The sequence below is a fragment of the Vulpes lagopus genome, chromosome 11 (genome assembly GCF_018345385.1).
Source record: "Vulpes lagopus strain Blue_001 chromosome 11, ASM1834538v1, whole genome shotgun sequence".
Taxonomy (NCBI): Eukaryota; Metazoa; Chordata; class Mammalia; order Carnivora; family Canidae; genus Vulpes; species Vulpes lagopus.
The window spans coordinates 27,141,613-27,162,376 of NC_054834.1; the positions used below are offsets into that span (position 1 = coordinate 27,141,613).

Sequence of the window (20,764 nt, forward strand, 5' to 3'; positions counted from 1 at the left end):
CCCCGGGAGTCACGGGCGGGCAGGGGCAGCGCTCCAGACGGTGAGGGCAGAGCAGTGACAGGATGGGACGGGCAGAGGCGGAGGGGACCTGAGGCCGGCCTCCTGGGAGAGGAGCTCATCTGGCCTGTGCTCCCACAAACTGCCCCGCGCCCCGCAGGGGCCTCCACCCTGGGTCCTGGCCACACCCTGTTCCTGTCCTTTAATAAAAGACTGAGCCCCTCAGGGCAAAGCACTGCGTTGGCTCCTCACCCAGTGGGGCTGGGAAGCCAGGTCCGCGGGTGCCTGGGCCTCCGTGAGGCGGGCGAGGGGTCGGGGGAGCCGCCGGCACGGGCCCTCCAGGAATCGTCTGCCTCATGTCACGGGGCCACCTGGGTCACCATCAAAGATGAGGTCCCCAGGCCCTGGCATCGGTTGTTCCCACAGAACAAATGCTGGGGTGGGGGCCACTGTCGTTAGGTTTACCTGCCAACCCGGGGAGCCTGGACAGGAGGGGGGGACTGGGCCCCTGACGGGCAACTAAGCGTCCCCGGAGGAGAGAGTCTTGAAGCAAAGACAAATTCCGGGGGCTGTGGGGAACCTGGGTGGGGGAGCCAAGACCTGGGGGCACACACCGGCTGCTGGGGGGCAGTGTGCGGGCTCTGTGACAGGCGCCCCCCCCCCGCGGCTGTCCTCCCACCCCCGGGGGCTGCGTCCCGGGCTTCTGTTCCACAGGAGGAGGGCCAAGCCTGAGAAGGCACCGAGGTGTCAGGGACTCAGAATGGGGCCTCCCTGAAGCTCCTGCCCTGGAGCACAGAGAAGGCTGGGGAGGGGCCGGGCTCGGGGAACGCGCCCCCCCCCCGTGCTTCCCCCCCCATGTAGGAGTCCAAGTAGGGACTGGCAAGGCAGCGACAGCTCAGGCAGCAGATGGGACCCAGGTGTCCCCTCCTGGGGTGGGTGGCACGGCCCACAAGGGCCAGATGGTGTTTGTGGTGGGAAGGGAGGCCCGGGTCGCGGGAGTGAGCTGTTCAGCTCCCCCCCACGCCCTGTCCCACCTCTCAGCACCCGCCCCCCCCCCCCCCCCCCCCCCCGCCACGGAAGACACTGCTAGCCCTGGATTTTATAAAACAAGTTTATTCACATTTTAGAAAAACTAATTCTAGGCCAGGGAATGGCCTCCCTCTGGGCCGGGCCGAGATCAAGAACAGAAGGCCAGAGGGGGGGTCGGGAAGGAAGGAGTGGGGGGCAAGGGGTCAAATAAATTAAAGGAAGGGGAGCGGGGGGGGGGGGGGGTGGCAGCCAGGTGACTGGAGGCTGTCTTGGAGCTGGGCCGGAGGACACTGGGCACCTGCAAGGCCTGGGGAGAGCGTGGGCACACTGAGCACGGAGCCCAGGCTGCTGTGCCCCGGGGGGATTGGGGGGGCTGGAGGGGGTGCTGGGCGGGGGTGGCCCTGGGAACAGAAGCCGGGGCTGGGGCTCTTCTCCCTCACCTGAGGAGCCAGGGATCACCGTTTTCTCAGCCTCTTCATGAAGCAGCAGGTGATGGTGCCGAGGACCGTGGCGCCGGTGACTAGGGCGACCCCCGCGCCCACCAGCAGGGGCACAAACAGGGTGTCCAGGGCTGGGCCAGAGAGGACGGCTGTCTTCAGCTGGGGGGCCGCCGGCCTGCACCCCCGGCACAGCCGCATCCCAGCGCCTCTCCCTGGGCTGCGGGCCCTCCTCCCCCCACCCCTTTCCGCGCTGTCAGCGGGGATGTGGGCGCCAGAGGTAGCTGCAACCAGGCTGTCGCGACTCTGGTGGGGTGACGAGGGGGACAGAGGGACAGGGCAGGAGAGACACAGGGAAGGGCAGGAGGAGGGCGGGCAGGGCGGCCTCACCGTGAGTGTAGGGGTACACCGTGACAGGCCCCGAGCGGGCACTGCCCGCCTGGTACCAGCTGCGGTCGGCGTGCTGCACCCAGGCGCTGGGGGCACAGTGGTACACGCCTCCGTCCTCGGGCCCCAGGCCGTGCAGCCGCAGCCGATGGCTTCGGGGCCCCACCAGCTCCACGCTCACGGGGCCTCCTCCGGGCCGGACCCCCAGCTCCGCCACCCCATCCTGGGCCACGCCGCCCACCAGCTGCGCAGGCCCGGGGCTCAGCTCGTCGTCCCCTGGCCGCTCCACCCACCAGCTGGCCGCCAGCCGCAGCCCCGGGGGGCCGCCGCGCACTGAGATGTTGCAGAGCAGAGAGGCTGTCTCCCCGCGGTACACGGTGCCTCCTGCCAGCCACGCCACGGCCTCCAGCACCACCCCTGCAGGACAAGGGCACGGGTCAGCACCCCCGGGAGCTCGAGGGGCTCCCACCGTCCTGAGGAGGCAGCGCAGGAGGTGAAGGCAGGGTAGCGGCTGATGCGGCAGAGGGCGGCCCCCAAACACACGGAAACGCCTCCAGGAGCCCCGGCCCCGGGTGAGGCCCCAGGCCCCCCCTCACCTTCCTCCCGCACGTGCACGGGCAGCGGCCGGGAGCGGGCGCTGGCAGCTTCTCGAAGCCGAGCCCCAGAGCCCCGGACGTAGGCCTTGGCGAGGCAGCGGTAGGTCCCCGCGTCACCCGGCCTGGCGGCCTCCAGCCGGAGGCGGTAGGTTCTGGATGCCACCTTCTCCATGGCGATGTGCCGGCCCTCGTAGCCGGGGCCCAGGCTGCCTACGCCCTCCGTGTCCAGCTGGGCGACCAGGCGGCCAGGCCCCGGGGCCCCTGCGGGGGCCATCTCCCAGCCCACGGAGTACGCCGCGTGACGGCCGGCGGGCGGCAGGGCCCCTGACACGTTGCACAGCAGTTCCAAGGGTTCCCCTGGGCCGATCCGTCGTTCCCCCGGCCCCACGGCCACCGCCAGCTGGCTGGCTGGAACACGAGAGGGGCATAAGGTGTCACGGAGGCAGGAGGGATGCAGCCCCTGACCCCCGCCCCCCCTCTGTACTTCCCTCCTCCACAGCAGCATCCAGGCGGCCAGTCTGCCCCCACGGGGCACGGCCCTCCCCACCACCCAGGGCCTGACCCTCACCCCTCAGCCGAGGTCCTCCGAGCTCCACCCAACTTCTGAGCAGAGAAAAGCCGTCACGGGAGGAAGTGGCGCTAATGGGGCCGCTCCCTCGGGAAGATGGGCTCCCCAGAGTCAGGCAGGGACCCCCCGGCGCCCCCTGCCCCGGCCGCGACTCCCAGCTCCCACAGTGGGACACGTGGCACTCACACAGCGTCTGCACATCCACGTGCGCCAGCACCGCTCTCTTCTCCGCAATCTGGGCCCAGCTGCCGTCTGGATCCTGAATCCACTCGGCAGCCGTGCAGTGGTAGGTGCCCGCGTCCTCCGCCTGGGCGCCCCCCACCACCATGCGGTACCGCTCGGCCCCCTCCTTGGCCAGCCGCAGCTCCCCCGCAGCCAGCCGCTCGGCATAGGGAGCCCCAGCCTCCACGGCCAAGTCCGGCCGGAGCCCCACCACCTCCTGCAGAGTCGCGCGCCCCACTGGCGCCTCGGGCACGGCCCTCCCGAAGGACACCGCCAGGTGCGTGTGCTGCTGCGTGCTCGTCCGTGCCAGGCAGCCCAAGGCCAGCTCCTGCCCCTCGTGCACGGTCAGGCGGGGGGCTGAGGCTGGGGCCTGGCGGCCTCGGGGGCCCGGGGGGCTGGCCGCCGACACCTGCAGCGCATCTGGAAGAACTGGATAGAACAGCTGGAGTGAGGGAGGGCCCGGGGCTGGTGGCCCCCGTCCCCGCGCGCAAACTGCGACCCACGCGGTTGGCTCCTACAGCGCGGGGTTCACCGTGTGCTGTTTCTTCTGCGACCCGGTGGTGCCAGGCACAGCGCTGGGCACACGCAGGCGCTCGATAAATACTTGCTGACGATCAGAGCCCAGCCCAACGCCTACTCACCCACGTGTTTGGAACTAACCCCTGTCAGAACTACTCAGAACTACAGAAGAGTGGCTCTGTCTCCCTCTTCAGAAGACAAAGAAACGTAAGAGAGCAAGAATGTCACATGGCCTCACTCCTCCGACCCTACCTTCACTTGGCCCCCACTGCCCCCAGATCTGCATCCTGGAATCCCCAGGAATGGAGCCTGTTCCCCCGAGGGGGCTCCCCCATCAGGGAATGGCAGGGACCGGCTCCCCCTTTCCCAGGAGGTAGCCCCACAGAAGAGGAAGGGCGCTGAGTGGTAATGGAGAGATGCCGGTTCAGAGCCCCGGGCCGGCCACCAACCGGTGACTGTGTGCGAGCCCCACACCGACTCCGTGCCTCAGCCTCCTCAGCCACACAACCCGATGGGCGATGGGCGCTAGGTCGGCCCCTCCTGTCCCCTCAGGGCGCGCGGGCCCGCTCCCACCCCGGGCCGGTACCTCTCAGCTCCACCTTGCCGCTGTAGCTGCCCAGGTAGCGGGCGTCAGTGGAGGGCGTGTAGCACTCGTAAATGCCAGCGTCCTGCGCCTGGAGGCGGGCAATCTTGAGCAGCACGGCGTCCCCCTGCAGACGCTGTACCTGCACCTCACCAGCGGCCACGCGGGGCCCGAAAACGGCGTATGAGAAGCGGGTATCCCTGGTGCTGACGATGCCCAGCGCAGCCTCGGGGGCCTCCGGCCTGTAGAGGAACCACTCGAAGTCCTGCTGGGATGGGCCCTCGTAGCCACTCACGTTACAGGAGATGGAGATGGCCGTGCCCGCCACGCGGTACAGGGGCCCCTTGGGGACCAGCACCTCCCGGGCAGAGCCCTGGACTCCTGTAGGGAAGGACGAGAGAAGCTGGAGAGGCCTGGGCCCCCACTGCAGCCCCCGCTGCCAGCACCATCCTGGACCCCTGTCCGGTAAAGGAGAGCAAACCTGGGGAAGGTGGGGGCCCGGCTGGGGCCCTGCCCTGAGCATAGGGGAAGAATGCCCAGAGCTAAGACACCTCGTAAGACACCTGGGTCTCCAGGGGGTCAGAGACCTGGCTTTGCCTCAGAACCCAGAAACATCCCATTTCTGGCAGGCCAGAGGTGAGGCGCCGGCGGGCAGAGCAAGGTCCAGCTGCTTTCTCTCCTTGGCTTCAGCTGCACCTCCATGTCCCTCTGGCATTTCCCACCCTCATCCGCTCTGGGCCAGGTCCTCGGGTCTTCTAGCTAAGGGTTCTGAGACCACACGTCCCCCTCCTTATGAGGGCTGCTTGGCTCCGCTGTGTCACCTGGACCAGGGGACTCCAAACAATGGAGCCAGTGGCCGAGCAGGACAGGGCACAGGCCCAGCCAGTTCTCACCACACAATGCCCTCCCCCCTCCAGCTGTGCCATGAGCTCACTGCTTCTCCCACCCGGCAGCGCTACTGAGGCAGCTGAGGCTTCTGGGGCAAGAACCAGCCTCTGCCCTGGCCTCTGGGGGCAGAAGACCCCCCCCCACCCCAGGGCCTGCCAATCTTCTGGGCTGGCCCAGCTGATGCAGGGCACCTCCAACTCCCTAACAAAAGCCTTCATTTGCATATGGTGTGCATTCGCTTATGTAAGGTCCCCTCTCTGTTGAGAGGCACAAACCCCAGCTGTCTCTTCCCATCTTGCTCTCCTCAGAGAGGCCAAATTTCTGTTCTTTATCCAGCCCCAGAGGACACTCCCGAGGCCCTTGGAGAGGCCTTGCTTCTTCCTTCTCTCCTTCCATTCTTCCATAGCCAACCCCCCCCACAAGACCACAGAACTGCAGCCCCCGGTCAGCACCCCGCCTCCATTTCACAGACGAGGGACGGAAAAGGCCAGAGAAGTACAACGTCTTAACCAAGACACTGCAGAGGTCTTGTCTAGATCTTACTACCCGATGGCTTCCACAGGCCCCTGCAGAGGGATGAAGCCAGGGAGGAAGATGGGAAACTCCCAGGCCAGGCTTGAGGGGACTGACCTCACCAACCAGAATGTCACTCCCAGGGGCATTCCCAGGGCCTTTCTACAGAAGCCAGAGGAAAACACAAAGTCCGCGGTCAAACTCTGCCTTCTAGCTCCTCCAGAAGTGCTCCCCTTGACTTTCCCACGTGAGTGGGCTCTCAGCCCCTTCTTCCTGTGGCTGAGTCCCTCATGGCCGCCTGGTTAAAGCACATGCTGGGCCTCAGGAGGTTGGGTCCCAGACACAGCCCCATGCTCAGCTGGATTGACACATCCCTTCCTCTCCCAAGACAGTTCCCCTCCTGGAGGAGAGCTCAGGGCTGCTTCTCTGAGAGTGAGTGAGCCTGTGACTCAGGAGGGCCCTGCCCCAGGGCATTTCATAATCTAGGTGATGGTGGAGACAGCTGAGCTGACACCTTCGGGCCTCCGGGCAGGCAGACTCTGCTTAGAAGGGCCCCCTCCCACCTTCCTGGCCGCACAGCTGCTGCTGCTTGTGGAGATCCCCATGGGAAAGCAGGCCAGCCAGGCCGCCTTAGGGAACCAGCTGCCAGGCAGCCCAGGTGGCTCAGCGGTTTAGCGCCCCGCCTTCAGCCCAGGGCGTGATCCTGGAGACCTGGGATCGAGTCCCACATCGGGCTCCCTCCATGGAGCCTGCTCCTCCCTCTGCCTGTGTCTCTGCCTCTGTCTCTGTGTCTCTCATGAATGAATAAATAAAATCTTTAAAAAAAAAAAAAAAGGAAACCAGCTGCCAGACAGCTCTCTCCTCAGCCCAGGAGGGGAGGCGGGGCAGGAGAGACCTGCTCTGGAGTCAGGTGGGTCTGGGTTCAAATCCAAGCCCCCACACTCACTAGATGGGCTCTATGGGGCAAATTACCTCATTTTCCTCCTCTTCAGAATGAACGTAAGCATCTGCACGCAGTGGGTGCTCAGACCTCTGCAGGTTCTTGCAAGTCTGTGCATCACACTTCCCCACCTCCCCTGGGCTCTTCCACTCCATGCCATCCACTGGGGACAACCGGCCAACTGCTAGGCAACCAGGCCCCACAGCAACTTCCTCCTGCCTCTCACCCAGGGCCCTAAGGAGGCCTAGTTCCCCAGGGCCCAGGGACCCATGGAGCCAGGGGAGGATCTGCTTGGCACTGCAGTGGAGCTCTGGTCTAGAGACCGGCTGCTGGCGTTTCGTCAGCCTGCGCCTTGACTGTGGCAGCTCTGAATCTGGGGGGCAGGGCCACCCCCACTCTGCGCTCTTATTTCAAGAGCTTCAGTCTCCCAAACATCTGTGCCGGCAGCATCCCTGTCTCAAAGCCATACTCCTCCCCGGACCACCTCCTAAGGGACCCTCCAGTTCAGGCCAAAAGCGATGGCGCTGTCAGTGCCCTCATGCATCCACGCAGCGGTGGCCAGAACACCTCACCACGGACACCCACCCTCACAGACACAAGGTGCTTGGAGATCCCAGCATCGGTCTCCACGGAGCCTGGTGTCTCCCCAGGAAGGGACTGGGGGACCAAGGGGGTGTGACGAGCGGTGGGAGGCGACAGAGCCAAGTGCTGGAGCTGAGAGAGGGAAAGTGGGCAAAGGGAGCCCAGCCCAGGATGGAGATGGGGGTGACGGGGGAGGGAACTGCCCCAAATCTCAGACGGTGAAGTCTGGGGGGAGGGGAGCCACCAGGGGAGACTGAACTTCAAAGATCACGGGCAGAACCAGCCCCTGGGCCTCCAGCCAAGCCCGGGCAATTACGAAGACGGGCGAGCGCTGCCCACGCAGGGCGGGCGCCCAGAGCCGGGCCCGGAGCTCGGTGTGAGGCAGAGGGAGTCGCAGCCTTTGGGCGCAGCGCCCCCCGAGGCCCGAGGCCGCCGGCTGAGCAGTGGGGCCGCTGCGTCCTCCCTGGGCCCCGGCCCGGCCTAGAGCTGCGTCCCGGCTGGGCGGGCAGCCACTGGGCAGCGGGGCGCCGAGCCCGGGGCGGCTCCGGAGGCGGGCCAGCGGGGTGCCAGGTGTCAGGTACCTGTCGGGGGGTGGGGGGGTGGGGGGGTGGGGGGCCGGGGGGCGGGGGCCGCTTACCCAGCAGCAGCAGCAGCAGCGGCGGCGGCAAGGGACCGAGGGCGCCCATCCTGCGCGGCCGGCTTCGGGGAGGCTCCGGGGGTCGGCGCGGGCTCTGGGTGGACGGGGACTAGGGGGGCGCATGCCCGGGTCGGGGGCACGACGCGGAGCAGCGAGGTGTGGGTGCACGGAGCCGAGCGGCGCGGGAGCTTCCGAGTGCCCTCCCTCCCCTCCTCCCTCCTCCCTCCTCTTCCACCGCTTTCCCTCCTTCCGCCGCGACTCCGGAGACCGTTCGCGCCCCGCCCCGCCCCGCCTGACCCTGGCTCCGCCCCAAGCCCCGCCCCGCCTTGGCCCCGCCCAATCTCCGCCCCGCCTGATCCTGGCCCCGCCTCCAAGCCCCGACCCGCCCTGGACAAGCCCCGACCCAATCCCCGCCTGACCCTGGCCCCGCCCCCAAGCCCCGCCCAGCCCCGCCTGACCCTGGCTCCGCCCCCAAGCCCCGCCTGACCCTGGCCCCGCCCCCAGCCCCGCCCCTCCCGCCCCTGGCCCCGCCCCGGTCTCGGTCCCAGCCCCGCCCTCTGTTCCGTCTCCGCCCGGCTTCCCGACCCCGGACCGGACCTGACCCCGACCCGCCGCGACCCCGGACTTGCCCCGACTCCAGACCCCGGCCCTGCTCCGCCCACTTCGGTCCAGGTTCCGCCCCCAACCCCGACGTCAGCTCGGCCCCGGCCCCGGCCCCGGCCCCACCCGCCGCAACTTCGGTCCCGACTCCGCCCAGCCCCCTACTCCCCCCCGAGCCGCCACCCCAACCCCAACTCCGCCCCCACCCCCCACCCCCCACCCCCGGCCTACGCGGTGGGGGGCGGCACCTGGGCTCGGCCAAGCCCCAACCCCGCCCCGCACCCCGTGCACCTGCCCGCCTTCCCCGGAGAGCAGGGTGCAGGGCCTTGGGTGGGTCAGGTGACTGGCCTCGCGCTTAGACCCAGTCGTTTGCTCTGGGCCGCTAGGCCTGGCCGCAGCCCGGCTCGAGTGGGGCTGGGCGGGACCGGAGCTCCCAGAAACCTGGCTGCCACCCGCGGGGCAGACCCAGAGGGAGCCGGTCAGGGAGGGCGCCTGGGCTCCAGCACCTCCTGGTTGGGGATCCCGTCAGGTTGGCTGACTCCCTGCGACCTGCTCTCTGGTCGGTAACATCCACCCCGAGGGTTTTTGTGACGTTAATTGAGATCATGTACACAAGGTTCTTGGCGCAGGATAACACGGAATGGGAGATAAGGTATGCTGGGGTTTTGTTCATGCTTTTTGAATGCTTATTGAAAGTGCTCCCTGGGCAGCCCCAGTGGCTCAGAGGTTTAGCACCGCCTGCAGCCCAGTGCAGGATCCTGGAGTCCTGGGATCGAGTCCCATGTCGGGCTCCCTGCGTGGAGCCTGCTTCTCCCTCTGCCTGTGTCTCTGCCTCTCTCTCTGCATCTCTATGAATAAGTAAATAAAATCTTTAAAAAAAAAAAGTGCTTCCTGAGGGGTCCTGTTGAGCCTTAGCAGCAGGACAGACATGGGGATGCTGGGAAGAGTGGGGCCTGCCCTGGAGGCAGGAGGATGGGAGAGCTGGGACCCCAGGGAGGGTAGGACCCACCCGAGAAGGCACAGCCAGGTCTGCGAAGCTAAGGCTGTCAAAGCGGGGGTTCCTGGGAAGTGAGCCCGGGCTCATCATCACCTTTACCCTCCAACCCGTACCTGGTACCTTCCCCGGGCTCCTCCAACCTCCCCCTCCCCTCTTTCTCCCCTCCCTCCCCTCTCCTCCCCATTTTGAGGCCCCAAAAAGCCAAGTGGCAGAGGCCAGACCAGATCTTCCTTGGGGGGCAGCCAGTGCCTGGCTCAGTCGAGGTGCTCATCTGAAGCCACACTCAGAGACGGGAGGAACTCTGAAGCAGACTGCTGATTTCGCCCAGCGCCACCCCCCACCACCTCCAGGACTGGCCCAGGAACCAGGCCGCACAATGCCTGCTTCCTCCCGCTTAGACTAGATTCACAGCCTGATTTCTCCGGATCCATTTCACCTCAGTCTATCCACAGGTCAGACTGAGCTACGTGAAAGCAGAAAGGCACAGGGAGGCTTTGGGGGAAAACCCACTCTCCTGTTATTTGGGGACGGAATGGACTCACTGCTCCCTGATGCTTGAGAGACGGGAGATGTTGCCATTCATCATCATCCCAGTACATGCCATTTATGGGACACCTACACCTACACCTAAAAGGACAGTAAAGCCCTTTTGGACATTATTTCTAGTCTTTACAGTGTATTTTGCCAGATGGTGCCATTTAACAGGTGAGAGACTGAAGGTTGAGAGAGGTTAAGAATTTTCCCCAAGGCCACACAGCTTTTAAGTGGCCAATGTCTGATGAGCTCTGGCTTATCTGTCCCTAGAGCCCCAGATCTTCCCACATCCCACTGTTTCTCTTCCCAAGCTTCTTCACCCTATAACTTTGGTCATTCAACACACACTGATTAGGCCAGGCCTGGACTGGACCATGGAAATGCCAGGGAGACAGAGCATAAGCAGGTAATAACCACCCCCCAGGCCGAGCGTTATGAGAGGGGACACTGAGGCTGCTGGGAACACCCTTTGGCTTGGGGCTGGGCGGGAGCTGGGGCAGGCAGGAGGCCGGGAGAACCAGATTCTTCCAAGCGCCCCTCCCCAGGCTGGGAGTTCCGGGGCTGCCAGCAGGGGGAGCCCGGAGCCCAGGCCTGAGTCCAGCTCAAGGCTTACATAACAGAATGCTGGTGGGGGGTGCAGGGAGGGGGGCACAGCCCAGGCTCCAGGACGTCACACAACCGACACAGAGGAGCTTACGCGGAGAGACGTCACTCACACGTCCCAACAGAGACCCACAGGCACACGCACAGCACACGCACACGCTGCGGAGGGGGCTCATATCCCGCGGACTGGAGAGTGCTCCTGTGTCCTCCCAGCTGGCCCATGAGAAGCCACACAGGCTTGCCCAGCACCGTGGCTGATGCTTGTGGAGGAGCGAGCAGAGACAGGAAGGCAGCCTGAGGCAGGGGACGGGAGGCTGGGGGTTGCAGAGGGACACGGGTGGGGGGTCCAGGAGTGGCCATGGGGTGCTGTCATCACTGTGCCATCACCGGCTGCCCACTCGCCCCCTAGGTGCCACCAGGGCTGGGCATACGTCAGGCACCAGGCCTCTGTTCCCCAGGCTGATATAACCCCCTCAAGAGGACAGACGTGCAGGATGCTGCGACGGCAGCGAGGGGTCCTGAGTGTCGTTGAAGATAACCAAGACCGACGCTCTGCCTTAAAGCAACTCACCATCTGACGGAGGTGTCACGCGTGACGGTCACGATTGTGATGACACGGTTCTGCGAGAGGCACCAGGATGGACCGTTAACATGTTCTCACCTGTGTCAGGTGCGTATTTTAGTCTCATTTAATCCTGGCCAGCACCTGGTGTGGTTCGTGCTATTGCTTTCCCCAGGAAGAAACTGAGGTGGGCCGAAGGTTTGGAGCATGTCCAAGGTACATGGATTGGATCCCAACTCGGATCTGAGCCTGCGATCGGCTGGGCCTGGAGGAGCCTGTGCTCCTGCCCTGCTACGTGGCTTCTTGAAGGCAAACGTGGACCCAGCATGCCCCGGCGTGGACCCCGCGATAGACACAGGCCTTGAAGAGGGTGACAGACACATCAGACACGGCGCATGTGCCCCCCCGCCCCCGACATCGGACATGGAAGTGACACACGCATGCTCACACACACGCACACGCAGCTCTCAAGCTCTCCCCCTTGAATGTGTATAAATCCCAGCTCGGTGGAGCTGAGGGTCACGTAGAAGAACGTCCTGTGATCCTGCGTGTTTGTAAGGCCTTGACCCACACCGCCCGATGAGCCGTAGTTTCCCACCCTCCCCAATGGGAGCATCCTCTCTGCTGACCTGGGGAGAGGCTCAGGCAAAGAGGCAGGACAGAGGTGGAGCCAAAACCTACAGGGCAACATAGGTCCCTGGTCCCTACGGGCGCTCGCGCCTTCTGGCAGAGCCGCAGAGCTGCCTCCCGCACCCACACACAGGCCGGCCGGACTCCCTCCCTCCGTCCTCGCCAGCAGGCACTGCACCCTCGTGCTGGACTTGGGTGTGTGTGTGTGTGTGTGTGTGTCTGCTTCCCGGGCCTTCCTCTGGTCCTGGCCGAGCCCACACTCCTTCCCCACTTCTCAAACCCTCCTCGGACAGCTGTTGGAGAACAGAGGAGCCCCCAGGCCGATGCTGGCCTCAGCAGGACCTGGCCCTAACTCCCAGGGAGGCCCTGCCATTTCTACATGCCCAGGATTGGCGCCAGCACTCCGGAATGCCAAGGACGGATCCCTCTGAGCTGGAATCCCCTGACCCTCCCTCCCTGACAAGTCCCTGGCTCCCCAGTCCCAGAGTGCTGGGGGCCTGGGCGCCATCCCAGAGCCCCTCCTGTCCCTCCCCTGCTCTCGCAGCCAGCTGAGGGCACAGACACCCGTGCAGAGGGTAGCCTGGAGCCGAGGCAGCCCCCACAAGGACAGAAGCGGGCGGTGGTTTGCTAGACAGAGGTTTGTGGGCTGCGTCATATAGATGAGCCTCAGGGGACAGGAGGTGGTTAGGGCCAGGTGGCTGCTTCTGAGTCACAGAGCTTGAGCAAGGGCCAGATTGGAAGAACGGGTCATTGACGGGTTTGTGCGCAGCCAGCCCTGAGCACGGCCAGGAGGAGGCACCCCTTGTTGCTGACACTTCCTGTGCACCTGCTTTCTGTGGGCTCCACGCTAAACACGGCGCGCTCGCTCAGTCCCCACAGCAAGCACCCCGTGGGCCGAGTGCTCCCAAGGCCTGTTTTGTAGATGGGAGAGGAGGCCCGAGGAGTTACGTAAGTGACCCGAGGTCACCTGGCTAAGGGGCAGCACTGAGATTCAAATGCAGACTGTTTGACTCTGGAACATTCTTCTTCTTCCTGCTTCCCGAACCTGCACATACATATTCACACGCACACGTGCATGAGCACACGCACACGCACACGCACCTGGTGCCTCTACAACCCTTTTGAAAGAACTTTCCCACCAGCGTCATCTCCAGCGAGCTCCTGGCACGTAGTGGGTGCTCAGTAAATATGTGTTGGATGAATGGGTGAGGACCAGGAAGAGGGGAATAGCAGGAGAGTCGGGGGGGGTCGGCCCCGGGGGTCTCCCACACAGAGCCCTCCCGAGCTGGAATGGTCTTGCAGGCTCCCTTCGGACTCTGGGTCCCAGCCCCGTAAAGCACCCCGGGGGCGGGGTGGGGGCGAGAGGATGGAACCAGGGCTCATGGGGCTCCCTGAGGCGAAAGGGGGTCTTAACTTCTCCCTGCCGTCACGGGATGGGGGGCACGAGGGAAGGTCTGGGGACACACAGCCACAGAGCCACGTGAGCCGGCCCGGCTTCTGCTTGTCCCCGTTCCCAGCCCGGATGCCCCATGCTCTTCCCGGGCACCCCCACCCCCCCGCCCTGACTGCCCCTGGCTCCTCCACCGGGCACACCTGGGCACTCCGGGAACCTGGCACCCCCCTGCCAGCCTGGCCCCAGAGTGGACAATTCTTTTCCCTAGTCCAACTGAAACAAGGGTGGCATCTTTCCAAAGGCTCTCTATTGGGAAAACAAACCCAGAAATAAAAACTCCAAAAACAAAGAAACAGATGGGCCCGCGGGGGCGAAGGCGTGGGCCATGGGAGCGCGGGGCCCAGTCCTGCTGCTGACGTGACCCTACCCTGGCTCCCGGCACCCTGTTCTCGGCTCTCGGGCGGCCTTTCCCATCGGGCCTTGCCATCCCACGGCGGTGAGCCCTCCGCGGCTCTGACCCACGCCCAGCGCGGTGCCCGCAGTGCCCGCGAGGAGGGGAAGCTGCGTGGACGCCTGCTGAGTGCTTGAGCAAGGGAGGGAGCATGGGGGAGAGCGAGGGAGAGGGAAGCCAGGTGCTTCCTCTTGGGTGGCCCGATCACCTCCACGGAGGGCACTGTTCCCGCCTCTGGCGTTCGTCTTGCCCGGGGCCCAGGCATCCACCGGTGGACAGAAAGCTTCCCCTCCCTTTTCAGAGCCCGAACCTTCCGTCCCTCAGGAGACCACCCAGGCTGGCTTCCGGGGCCACGGGGGGGAGGGCCGAGGGCTGTTCTCCTCCAGGGAGGGAAGGGCGCGGAGATCGGACTTGGCCGTCCCGAGGCCTGGGCATGGAACAGCAGGGGCACCAGCGCTGAGCGCGTGGCTTCTCAACACCACCCCGGGAACCGAGCTCAGACAAGCAACAACTTTGCCGGGTGAGCGGCACATCTGGATTCCTTCTCCAGGCCCTCGGACTGCGCTGCCCTGCGGCCTCTGCCCAGGACAGGCCGTCCTCCCACGAGGGAGCTGGTGTCCGGGGGAGCAGCGAGGCTGCAGGGCCAGCCGGCTCCAGGGCCGGGGGCTGCTCAGGCACTGGGCATCGGTGCCAAGGATGCCAGGTGTCCCACAGCGAACATGTGTCTTCCCTCCCCAACAACTGCCTTTCCTCCAGACCCTGATTATAGTCAACGTTGCACCAACGGCCGCCCCATCCTTCCTCCCTCCCTGTGACAGACGGCCCGTTACCAAATCCTGAAATTCTACCTCCCGAAGATCTTTCCCGTCTGCCCTTTCTCCCCATTGTGTGGCCGCCGTCTTGTGGCTGACACCCACCACCTCTCGCCTAAATTATTGCCAGAACCGCCTCCCTGTCTCTCCCTTCCGTGAGACACCCCGGCCCGTGTGCCCACCCACACTGCCATCACACAAGCCTTCCTAGAGCATCCCGCCTCCTCCGTGCAGGTGGTTAGTAACGCCAAAGCCCCGTAGGAAACACCTGTGGTCGGGACGGCGCCCGCGCAGTAGCTCCCACGCCCCACACCCAGGGCGGGCTCCCAGGCCATGTCTTTGCCCACTGGGTGCTCCAGGCCTCTGCGCCTGTGCCCACACGGCTGCCTCTACGTGGCACATGCTCTGCCTGGTCCTCGGAGCCACACCCTGCGTGTCTGCCAAGGCCCAGCTAGAAGCCACCTCCTCCCTAAGGCCTCCTGATTCTTCGGGCTGAGAAGCCCTTCTCCCTCCTCTGAGTCCCCAATGCCCTGTAAACCACTGGGGTGCAGCCAGCAGCCAGTGGCATCTGGCCCCGGGCGGCGCCGTCCCTTCCCCTTAATCTAGCAGGACTCCCCTCACCCCACACTGCAGCCTGGGGGCTCCCGCGCATGCCACCCCAGAGACAGAAATCCAGAGGGGAGCCCTCCCTGCGTCGTAACGGCGCAGTTTTCCACGTGCTGGTTCTGCCACCAGCCTGCCTGGGTTTGAGTCCCAGCTCCCCCTGTCGGGTAAGCTCAGGAGCACGGTGCCTCAGTTTCCCTGTCTAGAAAGGGACCCATTTGAGTAACGCGTGGAAATGGCCAAGGCCCTAACCTGGCACCTCAGTAGGTGATGAGCTGGACATCCTGGGGACAGTCAGGCTCCGTGGCTCTCAACCCCACCTGTGCATCGAATGCTCTGGGGAGATTTCAGAGGACACGGGTGCCCGGGCCCCACCACGGTCCCGTCACAGCACGGCCACTGGGATGAGGTGCAGACATGAGGAGTCACACAGGCCCTCGCTGTAGGGATGGGAGTCCAAGCACTACTCAAGCCCACAGCTCTTGGTGGTAGAGCCGGTCCCATATGGCAAGCCCCCACCCTCACCCCATTCAACCCCTGGCCCGACTCGGCTCCTGCCCCTTTGGGGTGCAGGAACGCCCAGGTGGGAGACGGGGCCCAGGCCCACCCAATCCCACTTGGCAGAAGCAGAGGTCAGGAAGTGAGGGCGCTGGAGCAAATGAGGAGTTGTCCCCAAGGGCTAGGGGCTGGCCTTGGGAGCAAACCAGGGTGACCAAGGGGCGTGAGACTTGGAAGGAGGACCATGCGGGTGGGGGCCTTGTCGTCCTCAACTGCAATCGTCTCTGCAGGACTTTGCTGGGCAATGGGCAGCCGGCGCTCAGCAAATGCTGGTAGGACATGGGAATGGCACGGTGCCCCGAAAACAAGCAAGCTCTACTGACTGAGTGGGGGGGGGGGCACCCACATGCCCCAGGAGGCAGCACTGTGAGCACCCAGGCGGGAGCACAAGAGCGAGAGCGTCCCAGACTCGCCGAGAAACTGAGGCACAGGGGAGGCTGAGCTCCCCGAAGCCCCTAGGAGGGCTCGTGATGTGGGAACCCGTGCCAGATGTTCGCAGGGCATCCTCCCCAGCCAGGTGTCCGGAGCAGCAGCGGGGACGGGCAGGCCAGTGGAGGGGGCCTGGCGAGGGAAGCAGGAGGTAGGAAGGAGGAGGCCAGGACAGGCTGCCTCTTGATAGGGGGAGCGGGGAGGCGGGGTGCTCCGGGCCAGTGGCTGGGTCAGATCTCCGGCCAAAGCAAACCTGCCTCGGGCGGCTGCAGGGCCTCTCCCTCCCTGCCCGGATGGAATCAAAGGCAAACAGGAACCCTAGAGGGCCCAGCTGTGACCCCTGACCCCCAAACTCAGCAAGGTCCATTAACCCCATGCACCCCATCGCCCCTCACATATTTTTCCAGCCCAAAGAATCTCTGGAAACAGACTAATCTGGTATTTGGTGAACCAACGCCAGCCAAGAAATGTCAGGTTTCGGCAGCATCACCCCAAGCCTGGCCTTCTCCCCAGCCTGCCCGGCCCTCGGCCCTTTGCGAGGAAGTGGGTAGTCCGTGCCCAACCCCGAGCCCTTCCCCACTTCTGAGCCAAGGGTCGAAGCCATCGCACACTCATTTCTGTGGGTCACGCTAATCAACATCGGGGCACCTGCCGCCTCAGCTCCCGCCACCCCGAGCCCCGGACTCCAGATGGGGGGTTATCCCACGGGTACAAGTAACCTCCCCCGCTGCTCACCTGAGCTGAGCCAGGAGCTGAGGAGAAGGTGACCTCGACGAACTCGAGGGTCCCTCAAACAAGGAGCAAGGCCGGCGTGGGGGCGCCTCTGATCCCAGGTCCCTCAGCTGCTTGGTCCCAGCAGGACCGGCCTCAGCCGAGGGGCTCGCTAGGTCAGGCCTCGCAGGGACTGCAGGCAGGACAGCCGGGAGAGCAGGACAGAGGGTGCCCGGGACGGCTGGCGTGGGCCCCCCACGCTGTCCACACCCAGACAGCGGTGCAGAGGGCAAGAAGACGTGGGACTGGACCGGACACGAGACGGTCAGGAAAATCCTGGGTGTTCTCTCCCGTATTTTCTGCATTCTTTATGCGATGGTGTTAACAGTAAAGGGGATAATAGAAATCATCTGCAGGGAAGACTAAGGATAACAGAAGCCGGTGGGGGCTTAGAATCTACTCAAGGAGATTGGAAGGAACGACCAGAAAGAACACAGGGGTGCAGGCATCAAGGGAGGGATGGGGAGAAAATCCAACACTGGCCTTGTGGTCCAGTGGGGAAACTGAGGCAGCGGCAGGACTCAGACTGGCACTCTGTGGCTCTGAGCCCAGGCTTTCCACCACCAGGCCACTGCCATGTGCGGGGAAGGGGAGGAGAGGCCCGGAGAGGAAGGGGAGTGAAAGGGACCTTTGTTGGACGCCTGTCACGGCCAGGCCTTTCCAGGTTCCCCGTCCTTGCTGTCATCCCAAGCCAACCTGCCCTTGGAACGAGAGAGTCCCATCCGTTCCCGAAGGCCCCGGAAGCCTGGTGGCGGGGGGAGCCAAGAGGCCAGGCCCTGGAGAAGGGAGGAAGGATCTTTGAGGGAATGGAAGACGATGGAGAGAAGCGAGGCCCCCCGGAGAGGGCAGGCCTGGGGAGGAGGACCGCAGAGCTAGGCCAAAGTGGGGAGCGGCCGAGCTGCGGGGTGGGGGCCGGAGGAGGGACAGTGGGGGTGACAGCGCCTCCCCAGCCTCCCCCTCCCCCTCCCTTTCATGATCTTGAAACAACCTTCAAGTCTGGGCTGCCGGCCCCAGGAGGCTAGTCACTTAGGAAACAGAACTGTTTCTGGGAGACCTTGACGGCCCATCTGCAGCTGAGCGGCTCCCCACCCCCTGGCGCACACGCACTTTCTCCCAGAGCCTCTCACGTAGGCCACGCGGCTCTGCCCCAGCATGCACGCACGCACGGCCCAGAGACCACGCACCTGGGACACAGTCGTTCCGTCCTCACGTCCTCACCGGATGCCTGCGCATCCCAGAGCCTCCCCTGCCACCAGCTCCTGCGTCCGAGTTCTAAGCCGCCCCTTCCCCACAGCGGGTCCCCACCGCCAGCCTCGCAGTCGGAAGGCGCACACCCCTGCACACACGCACACCTGCCTGCCGCACCTCCCTGTGCCAACCAAACACCTGATTCGGGAACAGCCGTCCTCAGCGACCTCTGCCCTTCTCCCAAAGCCAGGCCCTGGTCCCTCCACTCCTGCCTTCCAGGCTCGCTGCTCTCTGCTTGTCCCTCTTACTTCCAGGGCCTGGATCCGAAGCCACCTCTGGCTGTCTTCACAGGCCTAGTTCCCCCCTGCCCCCGCCATGACCCCAGATCAAGGCACCAGGTGCCCACATCCCACCGATGTCCCCGAAGCGTGAGGTCCACGCAGCAGCGGGGCCGGGTGGAGGGGGGGGTCCGACTTTCAGGGCGTCCATGCTCGCCCAGGCAAGGAGGGTGGTCGGGGACATTCGGGCAAGGACGGGCCCCAGGGTGACCTGTCCAGCCTTCCTCACATCTGGGCCCCAAACGTGTGAGCAGCATCGCCCCCGGGGCCGCCCGCTGACCTCAGTGCCAGGTATGGCTGGAGCCCCCACCGGGCCGGGTGGGCAGAAGGAGGGCACAGTGCTTTCCGGTATGGGCCTGGCCACGGGGACCGGAGCCAGGGCCTTGGAAGGACGGGCAGGCCCGGGCGGTGCCAGGGGCAGTGCGGGGGCGGTGGGAAGGACAGGCTGCCTTTCTCTCCCAGCACACCTTGCGCCCTGGAGCAGAGAAGGGATTCCAAGCCCGGAACCAGGGAGCAGGAGCCTCCTAAGTCTCCAGTGACCCTCTCCCCCCGCCTCCCGGTCCAGAGCAAGGCTGCCCTCGGGCCGCCCAACTGCCCAGCGGCCCAGCCGTCTGTGGGCAGCTCTTCCAGGGACTCCTCCGTGGGCCGGCCCTGCAAGGGGCTGACCGCAGGCCCTCTTGCGGGGCATCAGCTACTGCTCCCCCCCACCCCCCGTCCACACGGGGCTGGAACTGGGGTCTGCTCCTCCCTGTGGCTGCCCCCCGGCCTGCTCCCCACCAGGCTCAAAGTCAAGGCCAGCGGAAGGGCCCAAGGACAGAAGGTGTCTGCCCCATGCTACCCATCCTTCCAGCTGTAACCCAGGAGGAGGAGGAGGGCGGAAGCGGGATGTGACCTTCCGGATCCCTGTCATGGAAAATCCCAGGCGCAGGCCCGGAGGGGGCCAGTTATTTGGGGAATTCAGGCATGGGCCCTGCGCCCTGAGAGTGGATTTGCTGAAGAGCTCGATAATCCCTCTGCGGGGAGTTCCCAGCGGGGCCCAGAGGACCCAGCCCCGCGGGCACCTCGCCCCTCCCTCTGCATCTTTGGGCTCAGAGCTCTCGGACCTGCCCCCCTGCTGGCTGCCCTCCACCCCATCCCTGTGCCCAGAGAAATGGGGACACTACAGGCAGATCCTGTCCCCCTACTGCTCCCGGATGCCAGGGGCAGTTTTTCTTCCTATCTGCCCCCTCTGGCCTCCCCTTCCCCTCTTTGCCCCTCATTCTTTGGCTCCTTTATTAGATGCACGGCAACAACGCCCCCCCCCCCCAGCTGGTCCTGATCCAGCTCCTCTCTACCCTTGTGTCCAGCTGCTACGGGGTTACAGACGCCCCTTCCAGCCAGCAGGCCCCGTCCCCACTCCCAGGGACTTCCCGCCACTCCCCTGCCGCCGAGGACTCAGGTCCTCAGTCTAACCTCTGGCCTCCGCGCTGCAGACCGGCCTTCCCTGCCCCAGCATGAGAAGGACCGAGGCCGCTCTGGTTCCAGGCTCTGGCCCAGGTCATGATGCTGGCTTCCCTCTACCTCCGAGGAACTCTGTATTGTCCCCCTTTGGCTTCCTCCCTCCCACCTGCCAACCCCAGGCCGAGATCCGGCCCAGGACTTCTCAACGGGGAGTAGGGGAGGGCAGGTGCCCTCAGTAACGAGGGGCGAACAGGACCCGCGCTGCTGCCGTGGTTGTGCGTCCGTCCGTGGGCTGGCCCCAGGGTGGCCCCCCTGCCTGCCTGGCCCCCCGGCCTGTCCCCCGCCCCCCACAGTCACGATCCTCAGACTCAGGGAGGGCTTCCCAGGGAGGGCTTGCCGAGACCCTGTCCCCTCCGCGTGCAGGCATCGCGCTGCCTCTTGAGCCCAGGGCCCCTCCCAGGTGCCTCAGAAGCAGTGGCCCTGGGCTCCCAGGCGACTCCTTTCCCCAGTTCCTGCGTCCCCACAACCTCTGCAGGGGGGACAACGGTCTCTCCTTCTTTCTCTGGGAGGCTGGGCACAGAGTCCGAAGCCCCAGATTCTGTTCTATCCACTCACATTATTTGTCTCCCTGGGCCTCAGTTTCCCCACCAGAAAAACAAGGGAAACAGTGGGGCCATGTGGCCTGTGGCACCTGGGATGCTGTGGGACTGTTCCCGTCAGCCTGTCCCCAGCCGCATGGCTCCGGCCTTGCCCCCCCCCCCCATGCCTCTCTCAGCAGGGGCTGCCGTGGGCCGGGGGAGGGGGGTGGCCACGGGGAGCGCACAGCCGGACAAATGGACCTTCCATGGTCCAGCCGCCTGTTGCTTCAGGGGCGGGAGGGGAGGAGTCCTCAGGGATCCTGTTTCAACAAACGTTTCTTTCCCGAGGAGAAGGCGGGGGGAGAGGGGGAGAGGGACC

The 20,764-nt window shown here is 65.2% G+C and overlaps 1 protein-coding gene across 1 annotated transcript; it reads right to left on the reverse strand.

Annotated features, from left to right (window-relative positions):
• Positions 1-1,094: 1,094 nt before the first annotated feature.
• IGSF8 (immunoglobulin superfamily member 8) lies at positions 1,095-8,199 on the reverse strand. Its single transcript, XM_041723492.1, has 7 exons — positions 7,899-8,199; positions 4,342-4,719; positions 3,201-3,665; positions 2,447-2,854; positions 1,854-2,267; positions 1,467-1,597; positions 1,095-1,333 (listed from the first exon to the last, which is right to left on the reverse strand). Exons 1-6 carry the CDS (start codon positions 7,945-7,947, stop codon positions 1,482-1,484), a joined length of 1,830 nt encoding a protein of 609 aa, XP_041579426.1. The 5' UTR covers positions 7,948-8,199; the 3' UTR covers positions 1,095-1,333; positions 1,467-1,481.
• Positions 8,200-20,764: the final 12,565 nt, after the last annotated feature.